Source organism: Oryctolagus cuniculus, chromosome 4, assembly GCF_051225735.1.
Source record: "Oryctolagus cuniculus isolate XC-2025 breed Fujian yellow rabbit chromosome 4, ASM5122573v1, whole genome shotgun sequence".
NCBI lineage: Eukaryota > Metazoa > Chordata > Mammalia > Lagomorpha > Leporidae > Oryctolagus > Oryctolagus cuniculus.
In genome coordinates this window covers 146,683,007-146,709,654 of record NC_142870.1, presented here as the reverse complement: position 1 = coordinate 146,709,654, position 26,648 = coordinate 146,683,007, and the positions used below count along the sequence as shown (strand labels likewise).

General features: G+C 57.0%; 1 protein-coding gene across 2 annotated transcripts in view; it reads left to right on the top strand.

The window, feature by feature from the left end:
* Positions 1-1,705: 1,705 nt before the first annotated feature.
* EPHB1 (EPH receptor B1) overlaps positions 1,706-26,648 on the top strand; it is a 431,493-nt gene continuing 406,550 nt past the window's right edge. Inside the window, exon 1 of one of the 2 annotated variants that reach the window (XM_089332244.1) lies at positions 1,706-2,096. In XM_089332244.1, the coding sequence (XP_089188370.1) occupies positions 2,039-2,096 (58 nt within the window). In that variant the 5' untranslated portion in view covers positions 1,706-2,038. The remainder of the gene's footprint in view (positions 2,097-26,648) is intronic. The other variant, XM_051818616.2, reaches the window with a different exon arrangement.

Genomic DNA, 26,648 nt, shown 5'->3' with positions numbered 1-26,648 from the left:
ATCCATCCATCCATCCATCTATCCACCCACCCACCCATCAAGGCATGGCTGGAGGTCAAAGAGTAGGTGAAGCTGCCAGGGAGTTTTCCATGAACCCTGGGAGAAGGACTCTAGGGATAGAGCTTGGGGGGCATCTCCATTGAAAGGTAAAGAGGGAGTAGAGGAAATAGAAGGAGTTGGTAGAAGATGGGGAGGGGGAGCAGGACCATGGAAACTGGGGCCAGAGCCTCCAAAGAAGTACAGGGCACCCATGTCTGACGATGCCTTGGTCCCTGGAAGATGATGGATAACTCGGAGCAGGCTATCGCCAGGGCAGCCTCAGCTTGCTCCAGAGACCCTGTGGCAGGTTGGTATCATGGTGGGATGGAGTGCAGCTGGCACAGCATTAAGTAGGTGGAAGTGGTATGGTCCCTGAAGGTGCTGAGGCAGGGTGACAAGGAGGGTAGGAGATGAGGGAGGTAACTGGAGTCAGAGCTGGAGTACCAAAGAATTATCTGGGTGGGGGGACCCTAGTCTGACTGGCAGAGGGGAAGCAGTCTTGGGAAAGGAGAGACCAGACAGACGTGCAGTGGTGGGGACTGACACAGCAGAGCCCCCAAAGGCGAGTAATTAAAAAAAAAAAACCCGCCGCATCTGCTCACTGTGAGCTCATTATCAACTCTGGGGAAAGGCCAGCCGTCCCTGAGGGACCCTGCAGGACCAGACTGTCATGGGGTCGGGAGTCGGGGGCGGGTGATGAGGACACTCCCCCACACATTGTGCAGCTAGGCAGCCTTCAGATCCACACCACGCTGGCCATCTCCAGGGGCAGGGCAAGAAAGCAGAGCTGCTGGAGCTGAGCCTGGCAGAATCCCACCTGCCGCTGTCCTGCTCCTGCTGAAGGCCTAGCCCATGGTGAGGTGCCTTCCACTGTGCACCTTACCTTGATCCTGGGCTGCCCTACTCCCTTCCCCGACTGATGTTACAGCTGGCTGCGTGTCCTCCGGGTCGGGCTCCCAGGGACACTCCTGGCACGCACAGCAGCAGCAGGAACTCCTGGAGGAAGGCATCAGCCAAGAGCTGTGAGGACTCACCCAAGCCCTCCGCGCTTGCTGCATCCGTTCGTTCAACACGCAGCTGCCATCATCTTCCAGGGTCAGGCGCTGTTCTCAGCGCTCAGGATTCAGAAGGAAACAGACCAGAGTCTCCAAAATGATGAGCCCATTTACGTCAGGGGAAACCAGTAACAGAGAACACGCCGTCCTCAGAGGAGACGTGGTATGCAGAAGAGGCGCAGGGGTGTCACGGGAGCTGCCCTGGATCGGGTGGAGAGATACGCACTGAACGATTTGAAGCTCAACGGGGGTCCTGCGGGCGCTGGACAGCCGAGGGGTCTCCACCTAGACCTCGGCAGCCCGCTAAGTCCGGGGCGTGGACCCAGGAGCTGGCGCGGGCCGGTGCGGTTCTGCCGGCGCACCACGAGGGGGAGCCCCGACCCCTCCTAGCGCCTTCGCGGCCCTCCCGCACAGCCTAGCAAGCAAAAGTTTTTCTTAAACTAACAATGCCAGCGTGAGGAGGTGCTCGCGCCTGATTGGACGGGGGAATTTTGCAGGTTTGATTCCTTGATTGGACAGGAGGTGCTAGGGGTGGGGAGAGAGCTGTTGGTGGGGGATCCCGCTCCCTCCCCCGCCAGTCTGGCCGGCCCCGTCCTCCTGTCGGCTCCGCCGTAGCTCGCAATGTGACACCGGGACGCACACGCTCGCGCGCGCTCTCTCAGGCTCGCTCGCCCTCGCCCTCTCTCCCACACGCACGCACACACCCACCTCTCCCATAAACACACACACACACATGCACACCCACACCCACGCGCGCCCGCACCGCCCCACGCGCGCACACTCCCGCCCACGCCCACGCCGCGCTCCAGGGAGTCCGGTCCCGGCGAGAGCGCGAAAGGATACGGAGAAGCCACCCGCGGGGAGCGCAGCGGCGCCCCGGGACGCGGCGCCCTCCCCGCGCGGCCGCCTCGGCTCGCGCTCGGCCTGGGGGCCTCCGGCCGGCCATGGCCTTGGATTGCCTGCTGCTGTTCCTCCTGGCATCCGCAGTGGCCGCGATGGAAGGTAACGTAACCTCGGCGGCGCTTCAAGTTGGGGGCTGCCGGCCGCCGCCTCGGGGCCGGGGCGCCGCGCGGCTCGTGGGGGCTGCTTCGGCCGCTTTGCGTCTTCTGCATCCCGGGACCCGAGGACAAGGTTCGGCCGCGGCCGGGCGCGGGGCCGGGGCGGCACCCGCCGGCGCGCCGCCGGCTGGCTCTGGGCGCCCGCAGCAGCTCCCGCGCCCCGGCGCTCTCTGACAGCTCCGGCTCGGCGAGCGCGGAGCCCGCTGCATTGCAGTGCAGGCTCCTCGGCTCCGGGCAGAGCTGGGCGTTAGGGGACGGAGAAGCACCGCGGACCGTCAAGCTCCGGGCTTCCGGGCGCCTGTCCGCTCCCTTCCTATCCCGAGCCCCGATGCGCTCCCTAGCTGCCGCGCGCCACCTCCGCGTCCCCAGCTCGCAGTCCGCCCGCTTCTGGATCTGGGGCTGGCTGGCAAGCGCCGCGCGCCGGAGCCGGAGCCGGAGCCGGAGCCGGAGCCGCTCTGCCGGGGCTCCCCGCAAGTGGCTGCGGAAGGAGGGGGTCGAGTTCTTCGGCTGGACCCTCGGGGAACCGTGTGGCTGTGCCGGGGTCTGCGGGGCCAGGAGGAGTCTCGGAGCAGCCGTGGACTAGGGTGGGCGTCGGTCCTGCCTAAACTCACCGGATCCCCACCCACCCCCAGGGTCCGGGAACGGAGACTTGGCGACCCGGAGCCGGCGGGCAGCGACACCGCCCCTACCAGACCAGCCTGGCCCGTGCCTCCGGCCGGTGGCCAACAACACACGCTCGCTTCGGTGACCCCGCGCCTGGTGCAGCGGGGAGCCCGGGCGCTCCGCCGCGGCGCCCGCGAATCCCGGTGGGAAATCCCTGTCCCGCTCCCCGCCTCCCGCCCCTTCCCCGCCCCCGCTTTTGGCGGCGGAGCGGGGCGGCAGCCGCCTCCCGGGACAGCGGCTGAGCGAGGGGAGCGGACTTGGAGTTGCCGCTACGAAGGAAGCGACTCTGGGGGTGACGCTCCCGCACCCCCTTCCCGGGGTCCGACGCGGGCCGAGTCTCCGCGGGGAACTCCAGACCCGCAGCTCCGAGAGCCGGCGCCGCTGTCCCGTCTGGGCTCTCGCTCCGCTGGGGTGCGGGTTCGCCCAATGGAAACTCCCAGGAACACCAGGGCTTGGCCACCCCCAGTCCCTTCGGAAGGCACTGCCCTTCTGGAACCGAAGCTGGGGGGTCTCGGGACCCTGAGGCGGGGCTCTACTGTCCTCGCCTTTGGGCAAAGATCGCTGCCTCCCGCGTCGGTTCTGTGGCGGCGCTGGGGGTGCGGCGGGCCCTTCGTGTCTACACAGCTCCCGCTCGCTTTTCCAAAGGCGGCTTTCTGTCCGCTCTCGGCCTCCCACTGCACCTTTGGCCTGCCGCTCTTTGTGGGCTGCGGGCTGAGCTTTGAAATGTGTAGCCTACGAGAGAGAGAGAGAGAGAGAGAGAGAGAGAGAGAGAGAGAGAGAGAGACATGGTGCGCATCCCAGCGCCTGAGGCTTGGGTTACGCTTACGGAGAGACACGTGCGCAAGCCATTGAAACAGAAAGGAAATTCGAGAGAGAGGATAGGATGGTTTCCCGTGGCCATGCAGGGCGGGACTCGGTAGCCTTGGGGCGCGGCGTCATGCCGGCCCCAGCCTGGGTAGGGCCGAGGCAGTTGGCACCCAGAGAGGGTCAGGGGCTGGCACTCCGAGAGCAGCTGGGTGCTTCCTTCAGAAAGCCTGGTCTTGGCATCCGTTCCATCCGTGGAGGAGCCAGCGTGCATGCAAGCAAACGGAGAGCAAATGCGTGAAACACACCCGCCGAGGGGCCAGGGTGCGTGCGTGGGTCTCCCTGGACAGTTGCAGCTCCCTGCCTACTAATCTGGAGCAGTCGCACGGGCGCCCTGTGCCAGCACCCGGCCTCATACACGGAGCCTGTCACCCAGGCCTCCCTGGTGCCGCTCACCTCAGCGCTGGGACGGTTCTCTTGGTGCAGCCAGGGAAACTTTGCCTTGGCCTGACAGGCTGGCTGTCGGCTGTGAATCTCCCCAGCAAGGGTTAAAAGAAAGGCCACGTTCAGCAGAATATTTCAGCAGCCCCCCGCCCCTGCTCAGTGTGCACGCCATTCACTGCTTCCCTTCCTCGAGTGGACGCAGGCAGGCTCATTTCTACTCTCCACACACACACGGCTGCCTGCCCGCTCGCCCGGCTGGGCTGGAGCCAGCATCATTTGGTTTGTGATGAGTGAGGAATAATTATCAGAAAAGTGGATCAATGAGCTGCCTACACAGACAGCGGGTCCTTCCCAAGCTCTGCTGTGGCCAGGGGGCGCTTCTGCCTGTTGGTTTCAGCCACTTCTGTGACTGCTTTCTCTGCACTCCAGTGCACTGGAATTCCAGTGGGGCTTCGCCACCCAGGGCAAGCAGCTCCCAGACCGGGCAGGGGCTCAGATCAGGGACAATGGGACAGTGGCAGTCATGGGCCAGGTAGGGTTATGTGGCTAGAGGAAGACAGGGTCCTTTGAAATCTGTGCCTGGGTGGAAGGAATGGAGGGAGGAAGAGGAGGGAGGGAGAGGGTGGGGACCCAAGGGTGGACGAGGGCCTCCTGCCACCCTATGCCTGGTGGAAGGGAGGAGGGCACAGGCTGCTTCTTGGCCACAGGGGTGTTGGGGATGCTATAATTCACCTGTCATCCGGCAGGAAGCTGGTTGGCTTGGGGAGTGGGAAAGCCAGACTGAAAGGAGCTCCCTCTCCCCCACCCCTCCCTGATTTCCAGCCAGTTCTGCTGTGGGAGAGATATGGCACTGCAGGGAAAAGGCTATCTGAGGCTTTTGTGTCTATTTTCAGAGGGGCAAGGCAGGCTGTGGACACAGGGATGCTGATAGCCCTCGCCCAGGCCGCTCCCTGCAGCCTCGTGCAGACAGCGGCCTCTTGCAGCTCACTCTGCTTTCATGCCGGCCCTGAGGGCTTCTTGACCAGGGGCTGTGGGTGTGTGCAGAGCGAAGGCAGCCACTTGCTTCCTTTGAGCTGCGCTCTTGCCGTTTGGCCTCTGGGACGGGCTCTGGAGAGCTGGGCTTCTCAAAAGCTGCTTCACGGAGGCAGCAGGTGCATGTTGGGTTTGCAGCACCCGCCCACCCGCAGAGGAAGCACGAGGGCCCCTGCTGAGAGGCAGCAACCTGGAATCCCTCACACTGCTCGTGCCCTCCTCCCAGCCCTGCCCTGTGTCCATGGAAATGACCATGCACCTGCAGGTGGCTGCAGTATGTGGGACACTGGCTGACCGGAACCCACCCAGGAGGCCTGCTCTTGGGGTGGCCTAGAGTGGAGTGCTGGGCTCGGCACTCCGTCATCCACATGTGTTTAGGTGGCTTCTCAGTAGGAATTGCGCTGTGTGAGTAGGTGAGTGACTGAGTTACTGGTGAGCCCCACCTTGCAAGACCAGGGCACTGAATTCCACTGTGCACACTTTGGAGATTAGATCCCCATCGCAGGCTCGTGGTGGAGCCTAAGCCCAGAAGTCTCCCTAGGCTGAGATTGGTGGTTCCTGCATTGTTTGCTCATTTTGTTTGCTGTGTGTGCATCTGTTTTGGGTGTCCATGAGCATGTATGAACCTACAAGCAGTAGCGGGCACCACTGATTTTAAAAAGCGACTGGAAAATAAGAGTAAACTTGGCAGATTTTGTGATTAGCTGATTCTGTTGTCTGTGCATTGTAGACAGATCATTAGTACTCAGTGTTTTGGGGGGTGGCACCCCCTGAAGCCACATGTGGAATGCAGAGGGCAGGGCCTAGCTCCAGCTGAAGCCTTCTGGGTCTGTGGAGCAGAGCTGCCTGTAGCTGGCTTGGGAAGGGGCTGTCCAGCCATAGAAGACCCTGCCCCAGCCCCTTCTGTAGACCCAGGATCAGATCTGAGGCCCTGCCCTGGCCCCTCCAAAAGGCCAGATCATGAACTTGGGGCAGTGGGAAGCGTTACTGGGTCAGGAATGGGCTCTGGCCACAGGGAGGGGTCTGGAATAAATATGGGATGGAGACAGATGTCAGGATCGTGAAGCCAGCGTCTCCTTTTTATCAGCTTTCCATCTCTGAACTCTGCTGCATGAGCAGGACACCCAGTGCCATGACAGCAGTGTCTTGCTCTGTCCAGCAGGTCACGGCCCAGCCTATTCCAGCCTTTGGAGCTGGGACAAGTCATGTTTGTTACGAAGACATACTCTGTCCTAGATTGAAAAGATAAAGCATGCTGCTAAAGTCAAAGATATGGTTGTGTTCTTAAATTAAAAATCATTGATAGCTCATCCTAAGAGATCTCAACTCGGATTCAGGGGCCTGGTGCTGTTCCAGCACTGGCCAAAGATAGAGGTGATTTGGAAAGCCAGAAGAGGGGCAGTGGTTCTCGGGTTCTTCAGGAAGCCCTGTGTCCCTGGGGGGTTGGCTGCAGGCTCCTGGGTCCTAGCGCCAACAGCTCAGCAGGTCTGGGCGGCCTCTGAGAATGCACTTGTGAATGGGCCCCTCCGGCAGAGGGCTCTAATGCAGGTGCTTTCTGATCTTACCGCACTCTGCACTTTCAGAGGAAGAATGGCCTGGGCACCTGCATTTTAACCGGGAGGGGCTGGGGCACACTCAGCCACTGGGGTGTTTCATAGACGGTAGGGCCTCCAGGGAGAAAGGATGAACAAGAAGTCTCAACATTTGGGGTTGAGCACAGCGTCCATGTAGCTCCCTGCCTGCCCCTTTCTCCCGTCTTCCACCCACATCTGCACCCTACACAAACAGACCCAGGGCTGGAGCCCTACCTGGCTGCACGGCTCCTCACAAGGAATCCGGGAGAAGGACGCGGGGCCCATCGCTCTACTCTTGCTCTATCCAGCTCTCTCAAAGAAGAAATGATTAGCAGAGTGTCCCCAAAGGAGATGGACCTGGGTGCCTTGTGCATTCTGGGGACCCTGCCCCTGCCTGCCCACCCATCCCATCCCCCACCCCCCCGCCCCGAGCACAGCCCTGCACCCGGATTCCCGGAGTCTGCATGCCTCGGAAGAGCTGTCTTTATGCCTCCCTCTTCTGCACCAGCCGCCTAAGCAGCCTGAATAGTTCTCTCTGATTTCCATGTCTCCAAAGGTGGTGGAGAAGCAGAGCGTTCGCCGTGTGCCCTTCTGAAGAAATTGCTATCATAATAAAGGGACGCCTTGGGAGGGATCTCGTATTTAAAAGCAAAGTTTTGCATGAGACGTTCCTCAGCTCTTTCCATAGATCCCATTTGCACGCCAGCAACAGGCAGGGACCTCAGGTGAGAGCATTTGGCTTGCTTGGAGGGCTGGTATTGAGCGGCCAGGTCACAGCCCGGACCCCCAAGGGCCTTGCTTCTCTCCTTGCTGAGTCAAGCAGGGGATGTGTTATTAGGGTGCAGGCAGAGAGAGTGGCAGGGGCTTGGGGTTGGCAGCTGTAGATGAGGCTCATCCAGGGCCTGGTGACCCCGGCTGGGCTGTGTGTGCATTGGGGGGTGGGGGTGACATGGATCCTCGCAGGCTGGTGGGGGGTGGTTCTGTGGAGCAGGCAGCTCAGGGCCCAATTTGTATGCATCTGAGATCGGGGCAAACCTCGCCAATGTCAGCAAGGGGCTGACGGCAGTGGGGCCAGGCAGCGCGGAACCACGGACCCAGCGGGCTTCCAGTGTGGTGAATGACAGACTTTCATTTCCACAGCTTCGGAAGTGGGCACGTTTCCTGGCACACCGAGTGTTGCAGCTCAGGGAGAGCATCTTACACACCTGCTCGCTCCCTCGCCAGCGCGCCAGGAGAGTTAGCTGTGTGGGGAGCATGCCCAGAGGGCCTTGTGATGACCCTGCTGGTGACTGGTGCTTCTGGGTGATGCACTCACAAAGCGGGGAAGATGATGAAGGAGAAGGCCCATCTCCCCCGCCCATGACAAGTGCCCACGTGTCCCCAGGCCAGGTGAAGTCCCCCCACACTGCAGGGGCCCCGTTAGCAGCCACGATGGAGGCCACTCATGGGAGGCTCCCCTGAAGCTATCCGGAGCAGGGCTGGGCCAATGTGGGGACATCCAGGAGGCTCCCTGAGAATTACCAGGACTCGTTCCTGCCCACCCGTTGCACCTGAGGCCCTGCCTCGCTCCTCTCCCCAACCCCCACCCCCGCCACCCCCTCCCCGCTTCCTGGCAGCAGAGGGACAGAAGGGCCCATCTCAACTGGGCCTCCGCTCTGCTCCTCCATCCACCAGCCGAGGTGATAATGAGCAGAGAAGTGGGCAGAGGCAGGTGGTCAGCAGGAGCGAGGGCTCAAGGATGTATCCCGGGCTTAGCTTCTAAGGCCCTGGGGACTGACTCTGGGGCATCCAAGGGTGAGTGAGCCTTGTCTGCCCAGTCTCGCCGTATGGGGAGGGGAACTGGGGATGAACGTTAGGGGAGGGGGAGTCCCTCTGAGAGCCAGGACTGGATCGTGCTCCCTCCCACTCACGGAGTGGTTGCGAGGTGCTGTCCTGTTGCGTGTGCTAATGCCCTTACCCTTCGTATCCCAGCATTCTTGCTCCCATTTTACAGGTGTGGAAACTGAGGCTGTGAGAGGGTCACTGGCTCAAGAGCTCAGATTCACCCTGAAGTATGTCACACTCCCTGGGCCTCTGCCTCCCAGTCCAGTACTCTTCCCACTAATGTCACTTGTTTGTGGGTTAAAGTAGGCCCTGCACTGGCTCTCTGGAGCTGTCCCACCTGTCCGTGTCTGCAGCTAGAGGAAAACCTTTTCCAGTTTGCACTTTGCCTCCTCTCCATGTGTGCCCTCCCCACCCCGCCGTGGGGGTCATTACTGGTTTTCTTTTTGCTACACGTCTATCCATCTGCTAAGCTGGGAGCCTGAGATGGCTGCAGCTTGGCACATCCCTGTGTGTGTGTGTGCGCACATGGGATATACTCAGGACCCTAGGGGTCTCCTCACAACAGGCCCACCTTCCAGGGGGAAGGACCAGCTGCACATGGTCACCCTTGGGTCTCTGTCTTCTTCCCTGGGGACTCTGTCCTGCCTGCCTCCGGCCTGGGGTCCTGTTGTGCCTTGAGCTCTGGTTGTTCTTGTCCATCTGGCCGGGTGCAGATTTCTCAACCCTAGAGGAGGATGCTGGGATTTAGCATTTGCTTTGCATGTGGCAGGTCATGGACTGGGGAGGAGAGAGACCCCTCAGCCTCCTGGTCTCACTGGACGAGGCTGTGGCTGTGGATGGGGATGAGCAGGAGCACCGGAATAACTGCACATGGCTCTGGCTCGTTGGCAGTGGCAGCAGAGACAGTGCTTATCTGTGAGAGGCAGCTGGGCCCTGTAGTTAATTGTTCTGTTGTTTTCCTCTGGCTGTTTTTCCAGCACATCGGTGGGGGACCTTTGCCCTTGGCTTTCTCATTGATGCTGAGGCTGGGGTTGGGAGGGGAGCTGGGGGCATGGGGAAGAGGCCGCACATTCTGGGTGGTTTCTCAGCGCCATTGCTCCGGGCCTCTCGGTGCTGGCTCCTCCTGGCCCCTCCTGAGAAGCCGGCCCAGGGATGCTCTTGGCTCCTGTGATGCTCAGTGCATCCAGATAGTCTGGGGGTAGCGAAGCCCTGGCTGGAAGCCTCAGGGCAAAGAATGGGGTGTCAGTATCATCAGAAAATCCACCAAGTTTGGGGCAGGTGCCTGGGGCGTGGCCAGGACATGCTTCAGGTGGCAGATGCTGCCTCGGCCGTGGCTGTACCCTGGCCACCACAGGTGTGAGTATCTTGCTGACTCCCCAGCACCTGCACGGCCTGTGCAGCACCTCTCAGCACCTGCTCCTCCCTTCCTCTCCTCCATCTGTGCACCAGCACCCCTTCCCCCAGCTCCACCAAGGCACACACAGGAGCCCACGGCACACACACCTGCCAGCTGCACGTGTCCCGGGCACCTCCTTTCTCACCTGGTGCTTCTGTCGCCATGAGTCCCTGGGGCTGCACCTGCTTGCCTGGGTTGCTTTCCTCACTGAGGGTTTCTTGGCTGACCCTAAGAATTCACCATGGTGGTCACCTCCACCTGGAAGGCCTCCTTCTCTGGACCAGGCTGGAGTAAGTGGCCCTCTGGGACCCATCACAGCCATCTCTGCCTCGCTCTGTTGGGGCATACTCCACAGGAGTCTTAGAGAAGGAGATACAGAGAGAGAGAGAGATGCTGGACCATGCTGAAGCCAGGAGCTGGGAGCTTCTTCTGATCTCCCACATGGGTGCAGGGGCCCAGGCACTTGGGTCTGCTGCTTTTTCAGGACCATTAGCAGGGAGCTGGGTTAGAAGTGGAGCAGCTGGGACTCAAACCAGCGCCCATATGGGGTGCCGGCACTGTAGGCTGTGGCTTCAGCCACTGTGCCATCATGCCAGCCCCTTCACATGAATCTTCAGTGGTGTGTTTATTTCACTGGGTACCCCACAGCTCTGTGGACCCCTGTGAGGTCTGACCCTTTCTTAACTGTCATGGGGTCCCCAGTATATGGCATGTAGCAGGTGTGTGTTGACTCAATGATCAAAAGGGAAGAAAAGCACAGAACACTTAAGGACTACAGTCGTGGCCGATGCACGTGGTAGTTTAAGGCGTGTCCGCATGGTGGTATAAAGCACGTCCTCAAGCTGTTTTGTAGTCTTCCCATCCACGTGTGGCACTCGATTGCTCTTCCCTTGAGCACTGGCCTTAGGAACAGACTGTAGCAGAAGTAGTCTGTGGAGGTGGGGTCACAGAAGCCACTACAGCTTCTGCCCGGCTGTCTCTCTTCTGGTCCTTCTGACACAGCTCCCATGTTGAAAGGGGGCCCAGGAGACATTGAGAGGCCACAGAGATGTTCTCGCCACAGCCCCAGCCCCGGTCCGCAGGCAGCTGGTGCTGATGCCAGGTGTGAGTGAGCGAGGGTTCCCGTGGCTGCAGCTCCGTCCTCACAGCCACCCCTGCCGACGGTGAGAGGGGAGAACCCAGCTTCCCTCTCGGAGCCCTGTCCGAATCTCGGGTCCGTGAACCGAGGAGATGCTGTCGTTGTTTGACTGCACTCAGCTTTGGGCTGGTCTTTGATGTAAGAAGTGGAAGCTCCTAGGAGAAGTTGTAGAAAAAAGTGGGAAAGGAGCCCAGAGGAAGCTTGGGGGTGAGGGGTGGGGACGTGACACTCATTCTTTCACTGTGGTTTCATAACACAAATCTGTTGCCCCTCCTACTGCGTGCCAGGCAGCGTGCACAAGGCAGGGAATAGTCCAGCCCTTGGGGCACGCATCCTACCGGAGGAGGGAGGAGAGATACTGGAATGATGGGATGTAAAGCTATAATGTGAATGAACAGGTGATGTGTTTGAAAGCGATGGGTGCAGTCTTGGGCAACTTAGAGGGAGTGAGGGCCTCTCTTGCTCTTTCTCTCTCCCTCTCTCTCTCTGAATACATCGAGGGCCATCCTAGGAGGCAGGCGTGGGTTTACTCTGAGTGCTAGGTACATTTTGGCTTCAGGATGCAATTCTTCTCACTTCCTGCAGAACCAAGATGAAATGGGCCGTGTTGATGGCCGATGCAGCTGCACCTGCCCTGGAGGTCAGGTGAGGGCTGGGCCACTCCGGACTGGAGACCCTACCTGATGCTAGGGGCAGATGGGACGGAGGAGAGAGAGGCCGTGCCATGTGCTCTGCCCTAGCCGCCAGTCTCCCCAGCACGCAGCCGTAGCACATTTGCTGAGCATCGACGTGAGAAACACAGTGCTCGCAAAGGACCGTGCGGAGGGAAGGGAGACATGGCTTTCCTTCGAGAAGTGCCCCGAGCAGCAGACTCGTGTGGGAGACAGAGCCATGCGAACTACCACGGGCTGTGCGGGACACCTGTGGGACTCTGATAGATGTGGGATGACGGCCACACATCAGCTCCTGGGAGAACCAAATGAGGGGACGATGCTTCTAATGGGGAGGATTTGGGGAAGGGGGAAGAGAAATAGAGAGAAAAGGAGAGAGAGAGAGAGAGAGAGAGAGAGAGAGAGAGAGAATGAGGTCTGAGGATTGGAGGAGGCGCAGGGATGAGAAATCAAGACTGAGAACCTGCCCCGCGGAGGTAGACGTCCAAGCTGGCCACCAGGGGCAGTTCCTGATTGAATCAGCCAGCGTCTGGTTGTCGTGACAGCTGTTCAGGCTGGAGGGGAGCAGAGCACGGGGAGATTACTGACACTCGTCACACTCGTCATCGAGAGACAGTGCGGGGCTGTGGCTGCGATGATCCCCCGGGGCAGCGACATTGTCTCGGGTTGTGATCGGCCGTTTTTTCATTCCTTAGCTCTGTGTCTGTATCGGCCAGGGTCCTGGGCAGGGAACAGAAGACACTCTGAAGTATTTAATGAAGAGACTCATACAGACTTGTGGACAGGGCTCAGGGAACCAAGGAGTCTGGGGACAGCCCCCAGGTCAGACCGCAGAAGGAAACCACTGGAACCCAAGGCCATCAGGACCTGGTAGGAACCATTTCATGTGAGAGGACTCCCTGATGGCGTCTGGACAGCGAGAGATGCAGCTGCTCCCCAGATACGGGTGGGAGTGGGGTTCGTATGCCCCAAACTCTTCCCTGCACTCACTCACCTGTCAGCTCTTCTCATTGGATGAACTGAAGGAGAAGGCATAGGGCGTGGAAGCCTGGTGGATGTGGACCACAGAGGCCAGACAGGGAGGGGCAAAAAGAAAGCCAGAGAGTGGATCTTCAGGGGAAATGGAGAACAACTGGTGTGGAGCCACGGATGTTGACTTCATCCTCAAGGAGCTCCCCCACGAGATGCTCATGTGGCTGCTGGTGGCCTCAAACTCACAGCCTCCTGAAAGCTTAGCAGGCAGATGAACTCTGTCTCCTAGCAGCTGTGCCAAAGCTGTGCCAGTTTAGGCTCCTTGGCTTCCCTTGGGTCCTGAGCCTGTGGTCAGCAGAATGATGGAATGCGCTTCTTGGCCGGGCTTGGGTTGGGGGTCTGCACATCCCTTACCTGGACCCACCTGAGCTGCAGGGCCTGAGAGGCAGGAGGGCCGGTTGCCCGGGTTGCGCATTGTGATCAATCCTAAAGCAGTGACTAGGTGGGCACTGTGGTGTTTGGCTAAGGGCAAAGTGACTTTGAGGCGAGGCTATCTCGACTAGACTCCGAAGGAGGAAGAGTCTGATGTTGGGGCAAGATAAAACACAAATAAACAAAAAATGTTGGATGAGGAGCCGCAGCTTCTGACTGGGGCCCTCTGGGCTCCGATACAGATAGGCAGAGTATCTTAACCATCACGTTGACTCCTCGGCACAGGGCAAGAATGGAAGAGATGCAAACTGCCTGGGACAGTGAGATAGTCCATTTCCTCTCCTCCCGCCAGTTCCAGTCATGCTTTAGTCTTGCCTGAAATTTCCACTTTGTGGTGGAAGAACGCTTATCCACGGTTTTCTGTGTGCGTTTTAAGCCCCGTGGTGGTGAGACTGAAGATGGCAGAGTTTCAGAGTCCCATGCGGACGGCCTCCTTCAGGATTTTCTGGGTTGCGAATTCCTTGTCTCGATTGCGAGAGCGGCATCTACAGTCCACTTAGTGCCCACTAGAGGAAGCCTGCACTTGCCCTTCCAAGTTTCCTGCTCTGGGCTCCAAGTTTCCTGCTCTACTCCTAGCCAAGTCGAAAAAGAGAAGTTTTTGTTTGGAGCACAATACTGCCAGTGCGCGCATGAAAACCCGTGGTTTTCTCTTCCCAGTCAGAAGAAAGTAATTTTCCTCTCACTCACCTGACTAACTTGCTCAGCGCATCCCCTCCCCACCCTTTCCAGATATCTCCCTGCTAAGTATTTGCCAATTCATTTGCATCTCAATGGTTCCTTAGCAACTATCATGCTCTCAGGATTAGGTACAAAGCTGTTCCCTGACATAGCCTGCCAGGGCTACATCGCCCTGCTTTGTGGTGCTTCAGTTACCAAACCAAGCCCTGCCCAGGCACGAAGCACATTCGCTCACAGGCTCACAGCCTCCTACGAATGGGGAATGAGAATGCCATCGCTCCCGGCCTTATCTGAGCGTGCAGACTTCCGAGCAGCCATGGCACTGAAATGCCCCCCACCCCCGCCCCGATAATCCTCTGCTTCCCGAAAGGTGCCCTCCGATCTGCCTTCAGAGGGAGAATCCCGGTTCTCAGCCTTGGACAGTGACTTAGATTCGCTTATGCACCTGCAGCTGAAGCTTGCAGAGCTGAACTGAGCATCCCAAGGTCAGGTGGACCATGCAAGGTGCCAATGAGAGACTTGGGTGCACGAGAGAGACTGGGGCGCACGAGCTATATCCTACTAAGAGTAAAACTCCCTCTGGTCAAGAATTGTGAGCTTTCAGAACAAATGGAAAGGAGGTTTTCCGCCTGGTAGTTTTGAGTGCATTCGTTTGAGTTCCTGGGAGAAACCTAACCAGAGCACAAGAGTAGCTGCTCATGTGAATATGCCGAGTGTGTGTGTCACCTAATTTCTCTGCTCTCAGCTGTGGGTGTTGTTTCCATTCATGGGTGTGGGTGGCACGTGTGTGGCCGTGTGTGTGTGTGTGCGTGTGCACTGGACCATTTAGCAAATGAGACTATTCTGCCCTGAGGAGGTGGTGACAGCACCAGGTCTCCACCACCAGGGCTCACTGGCACGGAACTCCCTGGCACATGGAAGATGCTGTTTAGAAAAGGACAATGAGAACACCGCTCATTCTACAGCCGCCCCGACCTCTGCGACTCCCACTTCCCGTTGTTATTAAATATGTGGGGAAGACTGAAAGAACAATTATAGTATTGTCATAAGCTCGCACAAAGCGAGCGTTCCCAAGGAGGCTCTACTTCCGCAGCGCCTGACAAGGCAGTGGACTCGGCTACAGTGCTTAATTTCTTCTCATTTGGAAGTTGTCTTCATTACTTAGCACCCGCTGGAAACAATGCAGGAGCTGTGTGCCGCTCTGCCACCCTGCACTCCCGACCAGGACGCAGAGATAAGGTGTTGGGGAGGTAGGAGCGCCAGCCCTTGGGTTTCTGGCTGTCTTCCTGCTAGGACTGAGTGTGCCGTCCTGGGTGTAGCCAGCTTTGCTTGCTTGCTTTCTTTCTCTTTCTTTCCTAAAGATTTGTCTATTTATTTGAGAGGCAGCAAGGCCGAGAGAGAGAGAGAGAGGTCTTCCATACACTGGTTCACTCCCCAAATGGCTGCAACGGCCACAGCTGAGCCCATCTGAATCCAGGAGATTCTTCCAGGTCTCCCACACAGGTGCAGGGGCCCAAGGTCTTGGACCATTCCCCACTGCTTTCCCAGGCCATAGCAGAGAGCTTGATCACAAGTGGAGTAGCTGGGACTCGAACCGGTGCCCATAAGGGATGCTGGCACTGCAGGAGGCGGCTTTACCCACCATGCCACAGTGCCTGCCCTGGTTGTAGCCATCTTTATACTTCCACAGCCTACACTTGGCAAGGTGCTGGCACTTGGAGGGGGTCCTCCTTTGCGTGGTTTAAGGGTTTTCCCAGGAGGGAGGCTGAGTGCCTGGCTGTCCCATGAAGGGGTGTCCTGGAGGTAGGGATTGCAAGGGCATGTGTGACCACTCCCCCTCCACACCCTCCTTCCCACCTAACCGTGCCGTGACAGCAGCCCCTGCGTACCCTGCGTAGGTAACCGTCCCAGGCGGAATCCCACGGCTGGGCTCCCGGGCTTGGTTGTGCTGCCAGGCTCTCAGTACCCTGGCGTCCTGTTCCCTAAACCATTATTTCTCAATCTCATTCCCGTGATGGCTCCCCTAAGGAGCCTTTTAGACAGGGTTTCTTCCACTATACACCCTGTAAATTGTTGGTACCATGAATCCACTGGACAACTCTTGACACACCAAGACCCTTTGGTGGGCTCCAAACCATCACAAAGATTTAAGGGTTTGTTGCTGTTTTTGTTTTGCTCGTCTTCCCCTCCAAGACCCGGATTTCATCCCTGTTGAGAATGCTTGATCAAAGGAAATCGCGCTGGCAGCGAGTTGGCTGGTGAGAGCGCACCTGAGCCCGCGCCGGTCAGAAGGGGTGTCCCTGCCGGCTGCGCAGGAGCCCTCAGCTGCTAGGTGTTAGGGAGCCCCGGGACACCCAGCGAGGGTCTGGACCGCCGGGGTGACTCAGCAGCCCCAGGAAGTGGGAGTCTGCCAGCAGGAATGGGAAGGCTTCGGTGTTTTAACAAGCGTGGTTACGCTGGCTTGTCCTCGTGAATGAAGCTTGGGCTTCAAAGGATATGAAAATGGTTTCTTGGGTCTCGGTCCCTGATTTTGACAAAGTCAGCTTTCTTCAGCTGTAGTCTACATGCAGTAAAGTTTTAAATGTATAATTCCACAAGACTTGACAAATGCACAAAGTGCAGCCACCGTGCAAACACCGTCCAGAACATTCTAACTGGCTTCGTGTCCGCTGGCTGTCACTCTGTCCATCAGCCCTGGCCTCTGGCAACCGCTGATCTGATTCCTGGCTCCATTGTCTGGCCTGCTGTGGAAGGAGCTGTATTGTACGTAGTTTTGTCTTGCTTGGCTCTTTCCCTTAGCATAATGTTTGAGATTCACCCATGTCGTCGTATGTTGACTCTTCCCTTCCACTGAACAGCAATGTCACGATTGATTTCTCTGCTCCAAAGTGGATGGGCACTTGCTCTGGCTCCTAGGTTGTGATTTTTGTCATTACTGCTATCTCCGGCACGTGCGACTGTCTTTACATGGGCACAACATGCAAAGAGGCTGTTCCTTTCTCTTGGGTGACTACCTCAAAGTAGAGGTGTTGGCTAAGTCTGACCTCACAGGAGACTGTCGATCTGGTTTCTGAAGTGGCTGCATTGCCTCGTGTTCTCCCCAGAAGTTTGTGAGACTCCCAGGTGCTCCCCATCCTCGCCAGAGGTCGGCATTGTCAATCTTTGTGGTTTTGCCACTCTGGTGGGTGTTTGATGGCCTCTAACTGTCGGTTTTCACTCCCCTTCCCTCCACGACTGAAGATGTGTTGTGCACCTGCTTAGCAGCCACTCACGTGAGTCTTTGATGCAACAGAAGCTGGGTCCTTGGCCCGTTTTTGTGGCTGTTATTCGATGGTTCTGTTTTGGGTCCATTTTCAATGTGGATGGTTGTGTGGAGGTTCCACAGGGGCCCTCCCTGGTACTGTCTGACAGCTGGGGTTGCCCTGATAGGCTGGTGTTCGTGGGCGTGCTGTCGGGATGGGCCGCGATCTTGCTGGCCAGGATGCGTGTCAGTTATCAGGGAAGAAGTACAGCTCAGAGGGCTCAGGCCCTCCGGAAGCCGGCTGTTTCACAGAGCACCTTGGCAGGGGGCTGTGCCAAGCGGGTTCCCGCCGCGGAGTGCCTGTGACGTGTCTGAGCTGTGAGCGACAACCGCAAGGCCTCCCAGCACTGAGGCCGACGGAGGAGCCTCAGCCGAGCGTGTCGTGGCTTGCATGACGGTGCTCAGTGACCACAGCAATCGGGGGCGGCGCAGGGCACGGGCGCTGCCGTGTGTGTTTCTCACAAGCACCTGTTGTGCACAGGAGCAGAAGCGGGGCTGAGGCGGCAGCACCTCTGCTGCTCTTTTTATTTTTTTCCTAAATATTCTTAATTTATTTAGTTGAAAGGCAGAAAGAGGGGGGGAGAGAGAGAGAGAGAGAGAGAGATCTTCCATCCTCTGGTTCACTCCCCAAATGGCCACAGTGGCTCAACTGGGCCAAGCCAAAGGCAGGAGCCAGGAGCTTCTTCCAGCTCTCCCATATGGGTGCAGGGCCCAAGGACCTGGGTCATCCTCCACTGCTTTCTCAGGCGCATTAGCAGGGAGCTGGACTGGAAATGGAGCTGCCGAGACTCGAACTGGTGCTGCAGGCAGTGGCGCAGCATGCTGCACCACAGTACCAGCCCTAGAGGCTTCCTGAGGGCCCCCCTGTAGCCCTCTCAAGGCTGGGCACAGAGCAGGTATTTGGAAAACGACAGGCGAATGAGTGGGGTCCCTCAGCATCACTCAGTGGGAGTCGGATCCTGATGCTGTGGCATCACGCTGTGGCAAGAGAACCAGGAACTCGGTGGCAGAACAGCACCTGCAGCCCGTGGAGACGAGACTGGCGGTGTTGGGTGGATGAAGTGGGAAGACAGGTCAGACAAGGCGCCTGTCCTGGAGGGGACCTTTACCTGGAGGAAGCCGTGAGAGAGCTGGGCCTTGAACGTGACGAGAGGAGAGTGTGTATCAGGATCTCACCGAGCAAGGTGAGCGGAGTGGACCTGAATAATAACAGCACATTCCAGTGAGTGCACGCTGCTGTAGGAGCTCAGAGCAGAGACCTGAGGTGGCTTCCTGGAGGAGGGGGTACCTCATGCTGGAAGGAGTTTGTGCTGATGGGGGAAGCAGGCTAGGAATTCCCTTGTGCCCAGGCTTCCCTGCCCATGGCCGACATCATTCGTGATGCGGAAGCTGAGGAAGAGCTGATGGCCTGGGCTTCCTGGCTGTGCAGAGCCCGGCAGGTGCTCCTGTGAGGCAGGGCTCAGCATCTCGCTCTGCGCCCTGAGCCTTGGGGTCCTGCTGCCGTGGTTTCCACCAGCGAACACAAGAGGCCTCTAGCGGCGTCCGGACGGTGAATGTCCTCACCGCTCAGTCTGCGTGGTGAGCCAGGGTCATGGGCTTCCTGGGGAGCGGGTTGGCATCGCAGTCTTCTGGCCCCGACATGCAACCACCCGAGCTCTGGAGTTCTGGGCAGGCTCCCTGTGTCTGCACCAGGGAAGCAGCCACGGCAGACAATTGAACAAAGCTGTGTGTGAGCGTTTTGCTTTAGAAAATGAACTCTTGCAGATTAAGGAAAATGAAAGAGATGTGCCAATACAGTGCACACCCCTTGGCTGGCTCCTTTAAGATCGCGCTAAAGTATGTTATTTGGATAGTTGATGAAATTGGAATGTGGGTGCCCTGAACCAAGGGAGAGGAGCTCATTGGATGAAACGGTTATAGCACATTATCAGGTTTTTCAAATTTGATGACAGAGTTGTGGTCAAGTAAGAGAAGGGGCTGGCATTGTGGCATAGTGAAGCCGGCATCCCATATGGGTGCTGGTTCGAGTCCCGGCTGCTCCACTTCCAATCTAGCTCACTGCTAATGCACCTGGGAAAGCAGTAGAAGATGGTCCAAGTGCTTGGGCCCCTGTCCCCCATGTGGGAGACCTGGAAGAAGCTCCTGGCTCCTGGTTTCAGCCTGGCCCTGCCATGGCCATTGCGGTCATCTGGGGAGTGAACCAGAGAATGAAAGATCTCGTGCTCACTCTCTCTGCCTCTCCCCCCCTCCCCGCCCCAGTATCTCTGACTCTCAAATAAATGGATGCATCTTTTATTAAAAAATAAGAGAATATCCTAGTTCTTAAGAAATCATTATTGAAGAATTAAGAGGTCCTGGGCCTTCCTGCTCTCAGGGGCTCAGGGAGCAAACCAAACAAATGTGTGTATGTAATGAATTACGCTAGCACAAAGCATACATAACATCATATGATGTGTTATATCCTATCATGCTTCAAAATATCTGTGGTGGAGAAAGAATGCAAAAAGCAGGTGTGGCAAATGTTTAAAAAATGCAAATGGATCAGGGTCCAAGGTCTGTTTGGGATTCTCTGTTCTGTTTATGCAGCTTTCCTGGGTGGTTGCTATTGTTGTAAACAAGATGCCAGAGAAAGTCTGTCTTTTCTAAAAGTTCAGCTGATGCTGCAAGTCCCCCCCCCCCCCAAAAGGCAGAACCTGCTTATATTTTCACAACACGGGGAGGGGCTGGGGCAGCTGTCTGAAGCAGCTATTTTAATCAGCTATTTTGATGCCAGGGACTTTATCTGATGGGGTCGTACATCACTTTTGGCCTGGGGATGTTTTTTTTTTTTTTCTCAACTTATTATGAAAATTCCCCCAAGTACAGAAACCGCGATAGCGCAGCGTGGTGAACAGCCATAGCTCACCGCTCAGCTTCCACAATGGCTGTTATTGTGCCGTATTATTTATCAGGACACATGGGGGTGGGGGCCTGGAAACTGCGACACAGAAAGATTAAGTAACGGCCCGAGGTGAGGGATGGAGCCGCACTCCGTGTCCTCTGCACTTTGCCACACTGCTCCTGCCCTTGAGATCTTCCTGGACTGCTTCCTCAGTGGATAGAACTGGGAGCTTTCTCCTGTTGAAGGCAGGCAGATCTGGACCTGCCCGGGGACAGACCATTCAACCCTCTGTTACTGCCTCAGTTTATCCGTCTGTTAAGTGGGGCTGGTGGTGCTAACCTCAAAGGGTTGTTGTGAAAGAGCAATGACAGAACAGGTTGAAGACCCGCGGGAGCTGTTATTATGGTTCTTCTGTCCATATCTCTCTTTTCATATGTTTGAAAGGTTTTCTTTGACGATTATCCATTTATTTGAAAGGCAGTTACAGAGAGAGGGACACACACACACACACACACACACATATCTTCCATCCGCAGCTTTATTCCCCAAATGGCCAAAACTGCCAGAGCTGCGTTGATCTGAAGCCAGGAGCCAGGAGCTTCTTCCAGGTCTCCCATGTGGGTGCAGGGGCCGAAGCACTTGGGCCATCTTCTACTGCTTTCCCAGGTGCATTAGCAGGGAGCTGGATCGAAAGTGGAGTAGCCGGGACTCGAACTCGAGCCCACATGGGATGCTGAAATTGCAGTTGTCGGCTTAACCCATTGCACCACTATGCCGGCCCTAAGAGTTTTTAAAAATGATGTTCTATATACCTGAGGGAGGGAGGGTGGGAGGGAGAGAGAGGGAGGGCAAGAGAGAGAGAAAAGAGAACCAATTCACTCTGCAAATGCCTGCAACAGCAGAGGTTGGGCCAGGTTGAGGCCAGGAGCTGGAGGCTCAGTGCAGATCTCTTACCTGGGTGGCTGGAACCCGTTTACTTGGGACATCACTGCTACCCTTCCAGGGTTTACATTAGCAGGAAGCTGAATCCGGGGGTTGGAGCCAGGCCACTCTGGTGTGAGTGGGGGCATCTTAACTGCGAGCCCAAACACCTGCTCCCCTCTTTCCATGTAGGGCAGATCCCCTTTGCTGCCTCCTCTGGGAAGACTGACCCCTAAATCTTCCCCCACACAACTCTTTGTGTGGCCCCGTATTACTGGTGTGTCCTGTCTGCCTCCGAACACGTGGAGTCCAGTGCTCGGGCGGTCTCTGGGAGCTGATGCCCTGGGGTGCTGTTTGGGAACCTGATGAGATGCAGCCCGCAGCCTCCCGGGCCTCAGAGGAGCAAGAGACACGCCTGTGGCTCATTGCCACTCCCTCCGCCCCCTGGATTTTCTCTCTTTGGGCCAGGACTCCAGTTTGTGCGGAAGAAAAGGCATCAGGCTGGCACTGTGGTAAAGTGAAGGTGGCATTTACCTGGAACTGCCACTCAGAACTCAAGGTAAATAACATTTTAGCACAATATTAAAAAAATGAACTATGATTGTTGTTAAAAATAAAATAAAGTGAGGGGGACAGCGCTGGGCACAGTGGGTTAAACCAGCCCTCACACGCCGGCATCCCATATAGAACCACCAGTTCCAGTTCCAGCGGCTCTGCTTCCAATCCAGCTCCCTGCGAACACACCTGGGGAGGCTGTGAGGGCTGGTGCAGGTGCCTGGGCCCCTGCCACCCACCTGGGAGACCTGGGTGGAGTTTCCGTCTCCTGGCTTTAGCCTGGCCCAGCCCTGGCTCTTATGGCCATTTAGGGAATGATCCGGCAGATGGAAGCGCTCTCTCTCTGCCTCTCAAACAACTAAATACGTCTTTGGAAAATACCATTAAAGTAAAGTTTGAAGGTCTTGTTTCTGCACAACCAGGCACTGGGGGCCCCGGGTTATCCACTCACCAGCATCTGCCTCCCTCATCACAGCCGTCTCACGGCACATGAGATTCTCTGGTCAACTCAGCTCTTTGGCTCCTTAAAGGGCCAGACGCCCTGGCCTCCTTGCACCTCGGTTCTCAGGCTCCCAGCCGGTGTGGTGGGGGCCCAGGCAGCATGGAGGCCAGCTGGGGCCGGTGCTTGTTGCTGGGTGATCTATGGACTTAGAACTGAGGGCCCAGCTGGGTCCATCCCAGAGGCGGTGCTGGGAGTCACAGGCCTGGCTCACATTCACCAGTGGTGAGCTTGGGACGTCGTCTCACGGCTGTGATGCCCGATGGAGTGCGACCTCTGCTGAGTCGCAGCCAGTGTGTGGGACACGCATCACAGCCAGGATGTACTCTGGACCGCAAGCTGCTCTTCCTGGAGCAGTGGACAGGACCGATGCTCGCAGACAGGGGCAGCTCCCGGCCCGAGCCTGGCGGGGCGGGAGGGGGGGGTGTCGTCCCCAGGCCCAGCAGCCTTCACTGCCATCCAGAGCAGGTGACAGGTAGGGATGAGATAAAATGTGAAATCTGGAAGCCTAAAGTTCTTGAGACTGACTGTGCAATCTAGAGGCAGAAGCCAGAAATGGTGTACCGGTCAGGTGCTTTACCAGTTGGGGCACCCACAGACCTTACTGGCTGCGGGGCTCAAATCCCGACGCCACTCCCAATTCCAGCTTCCTGCTAAAGTGCATCCTGGGAGGCAGCAGGTGACGGCTCAGGTCATGGGTCCCTGCCTCCCTCCCGTGTGGGAGAACTAATGTGAGTTCCTGGCTCCTGGCTTTGGCCTGGCCCAGCCCTGGCTGTTTGGGAGGGGAGTGAATCAGCAGATGGAAGATTCCTCTCTCTCTCTGATTTTTCATATAAAAACTGAAAATAAATGTTTTAAAATTTTCATGGAAAAAATGTGCTATGAGGACGTTTCAAAGAGTTTATGTGAAATGGAATTTAATATTCCTTTCTCATTCCAATGGAAAAGGATCACCTCCTAAAGTCGGGACGCTGCTGGGACACTTTTCTGGAATGCCTATGACTGACTGAGCATGGGTGGCATTTAAAGATGTAGAAGACAATTCTGTACCATTTGTGAGCAGGAACCCTCCCGCCCTGTGCACTTGCCACAGCAAAGGGCTTTCTGGCTCTGCTAGGCCTCGTTTGGCAAGGATTACAGGTCTATCAGAAACCCTTCCATTTTTTTTTTAATGATTTATTTATTTGAAAGGCAGAGTTAGAGAGAGAGAGAGAGAGAGAGAGAGAGAGAGAGAGAGAGATCTGATTCACTCCCCAGATGGCTGCATTGGCTGGGGCTGGGCCAAGCTGAAGCCAGGAGCCATGAGCTTCTTCCGGATCTCCTATCTGGGTGCAGGGGCCCAAGGACCTGGGTCATCCTCCGCTGCTTTCCCAGGCACATTAGTCGGGAGCTGGATTGGAAATGGAGCAGCTGGGACTCAAACCATTGCCCACACAGAATGCCAGCATCGTAGACAGTGGTTTTACCTACCATGCCACAACGCCGGCTACAACACTTCTATTTGTAAATGGCATTCTTTTGCTGTTAAAAATTCCCACCTAAACACCTGGGAAGAGATTGGTTCCATTCTCAAAAGCGCTGGTGGTTGGTGGGGGCTCAGGTGGCAGAGGAACCCAGTAGTGTGCACTGGGATCAGACTTGGCTGATTTCCCAGCAAGACCTGAACCCTTGCGTCTGATCTGGCCCCACCGGGACCACCCGCTTCCTCATTCCCTGGGCCCTCCCCAAATCCCAGTGCTGGGTTAAAGGCTCCCTGGGCCCTCCCCTGGGCCTGTGGCCACTCAGATAAAGGCTTTGGCTCAAAAGCCATTTGGTCACTCAGGAGACCGTATGAGATGGAGTAATGATGCACCTGCTTCCTTGTCGGAAGAAGTCAGTGTGGAGAGAAGCCCTCTCCCGGCAGAAGCACCTGGCAGATCCCAGAAGTGAGAGTGAAGACAGAAGGACCAGAGAAGGAAGGGGGGGTGGGTAGAGAGAGGCACCTGCATCATCGTCATCGTGGTCCTGTCAATCAGTGTCTCCAAATTCCCAGCTCCCATTCTCACCCCATGTCTGCCCAAGTTCATGCTGAGAGGGGCCGCACAAATTCTTTTAGCTTTAAGCTCTGGGGGTCTTGGGGGGAGGCAGGCCTGCCTGGTGATCCCCAGCCTTGGAACAGGAAACTCTCACGCCCGCCTCGCAGTAACCTCAAAAGCTTAGCGTTAGCATTTCCATCGTACAGATAGGGAAGCCGAGGCCCTGCTTGGCCTCTGGGCTCCAGGCAGGGTTCTTTCTGCTGCTTCCACGAGGCGATCAGAGATGGGAACTCAGCAGGCACACAGCATGCAGGTGAAGAGCCAGGCCAGTGTCCTCTCGGAAAATTGTCCATGCAACGAAATCATCTTGCCTGAAGTCAGAAGTCTGACTATACTGGTTTCTGTGGCTCCGTGCTATGATGTCACAAGCAGATGCCTGCAACTGTGGTGACAAGAATGTGGGAAATGGAGAACCAAGGTGGGCTGCGTTAGCACAGGGGCTGCAGGATTCTCAGCTCCCCAGCCCAGCACCTGCTCCTGATGAAAGGGAAGCACACTGGCATTTGGAACAGATACCTGGGCTCTGTCGACCACTGAATTATTCAGTTTGCAAACTCACAGAAAAGTGAAACGCAAATACCATTCCCTAAGTTTTCTTTGGATATTTATCAGAAGGATAATCTCCCTCTCCCTCTCCCTCTCCCCCTCCCTCTCCCTCTCTGGTTCCTGCAGTTGACTAAGTGATGAGTGCTTTGTTGTGTGGCCTGCGTGGTGAGGTTGCTAATTCTTGTAGACCATGGCATATCAGGGTGGAGGTGACAATGAGATTGGGCCGCTCGAGGGTCAAGGACTGGGAGGTCCCTGGAAGGAGAGCAGGAGGCAGAAACTAGATGTTGAATATCCTTGGTCCAGTGCCAGTTGCTGTGCATTGGACTGGAAGGGTCTGGCTCCGGGGCTTCCAGGATGTGACACTCAGCAGGATGTCAGTAGCTAGCACAGCGCTCTTGCCAGCTGGAATGCTCCTCACTGCAGTGCACTCTGTTGTTTAAAAGCCATGGCTGCGGCGCTGCGGCTCACTAGGCTAATCCTCCGCCTTGCGGCGCTGGCACCCTGGGTTCTAGTCCCGGTGGGGGCGCCGGATTCTGTCTCGGTTGCTCCTCTTCCAGTCCAGCTCTCTGCTGTGGCCCGGGAGTGCAGTAGAGGATGGCCCAAGTACTTGGGTCCTGCACCCCATGGGAGACCAGGAGAAGCATCTGGCTCCTGCCTTCGGATCGGCGTGGTGCGCTGGCCGCAGCGCACCGGCCATGGTGGCCATTGGAGAGGGTGAACCAACGGCAAAAGGAAGACCTTTCTCTCTGTCTCTCTCTCTCTCTCTCTCACTGTCCACTCTGCCTGTCAAAAAAAAAAAAAAAAAAAAAGCCATGGCTGGCTTTACCTTGCAAAGATGGCTGTAACAATATCTGCCACCCCGTGTGCTCTTTGGCAACGGAACGTTACCAATATGGAGGCCGGCACTCTTCCTCTTGAATCTGGGTGGGGCTTCGTGACCAGCTTGGCCAGTAAAACATGGCAGAGCTGATGTTCTGACCCCTGACTAGGGCATAAGCAGTGTCGAAGCCTCCACCTGGCTCTCGGGCAGGGCGGGGCTTAGCTGTTAAAATGCTCACTCCGGGGGCATGGCGGGCGGGGGGTGGGGTGGGGGAGTGGTTGCCATGTTGTACGATGCCCAGAACCTAAGAAGAGGCCATGTGTTGTTGCCGTGGTTGACAGCCCCAGGTGCGCTCCCAGCAGACAGCCTGCACCAACGCCAGCCTTGAGAGCGATCATTTGGCACTGACCTCAACAGACGCTTCGAGGACAGCAGTCCCCGCCAACACTGGACTGCCCTTTCTGAATGAGCACCAGAGAGAACTGCCCTGCTGAGCCCAGCCAGCGCGCATCGCTGTGAGAGATAATAAAACGTTATTGCCTCAAAGCACTACATTTCGGAGAGAACGATTTTACCCTCCATCGATCAACAGGAACACAAGCAATTGCTTGAATTAGTCATGTAAGACAAAGCCCAGGCAAGGTCAGCGGTCAGAGTGCTGGCAGGTGCCTGTAGGCCTCTCTCACCAGGAGGATGTGGCCAGCACAGGCCTGCCTGACGGGGAGTCCTGCTGGAGACAGGGAGGGCTGCAGACGCTGGGACCATCCATCAATCAGCTCCAGAAGCTTGGGCAGCAATCGGGCCAGATCTCTCTGGGCGCTGATGGGATGGCTCCGGACCTAAGTGTGCAGAAGTGATCATTGCATCTGGCTGCTGTTGGTGCCGTGTCCTAGCAGCTGAGAGTGGATGAGCGTCCCTTCCAGCCAAGCCTGGATAAAAATGCCTGTGATAAAAGCACCTGTGATGTCCCATGGGGGATGCCGCCCTGTTGGGCCCTCTGTGGGTACCGTTATTCTGCCAGCTATGAAGCCACCAATTTGTCCTATCATTTTATTCCTGGAAAAAAAAAAGGTGGCATTTGCCCCTCCCAGTTCCCTGCCGTCAGCAGCGTCCTCTGGCATCCTTTGAAGGTGATTTTCTTAGACCCTACCTGCATTATCTTTCTGCGTTGTACTTTACCAAGATCTTGTCTCTCTGTAGAAGGTGA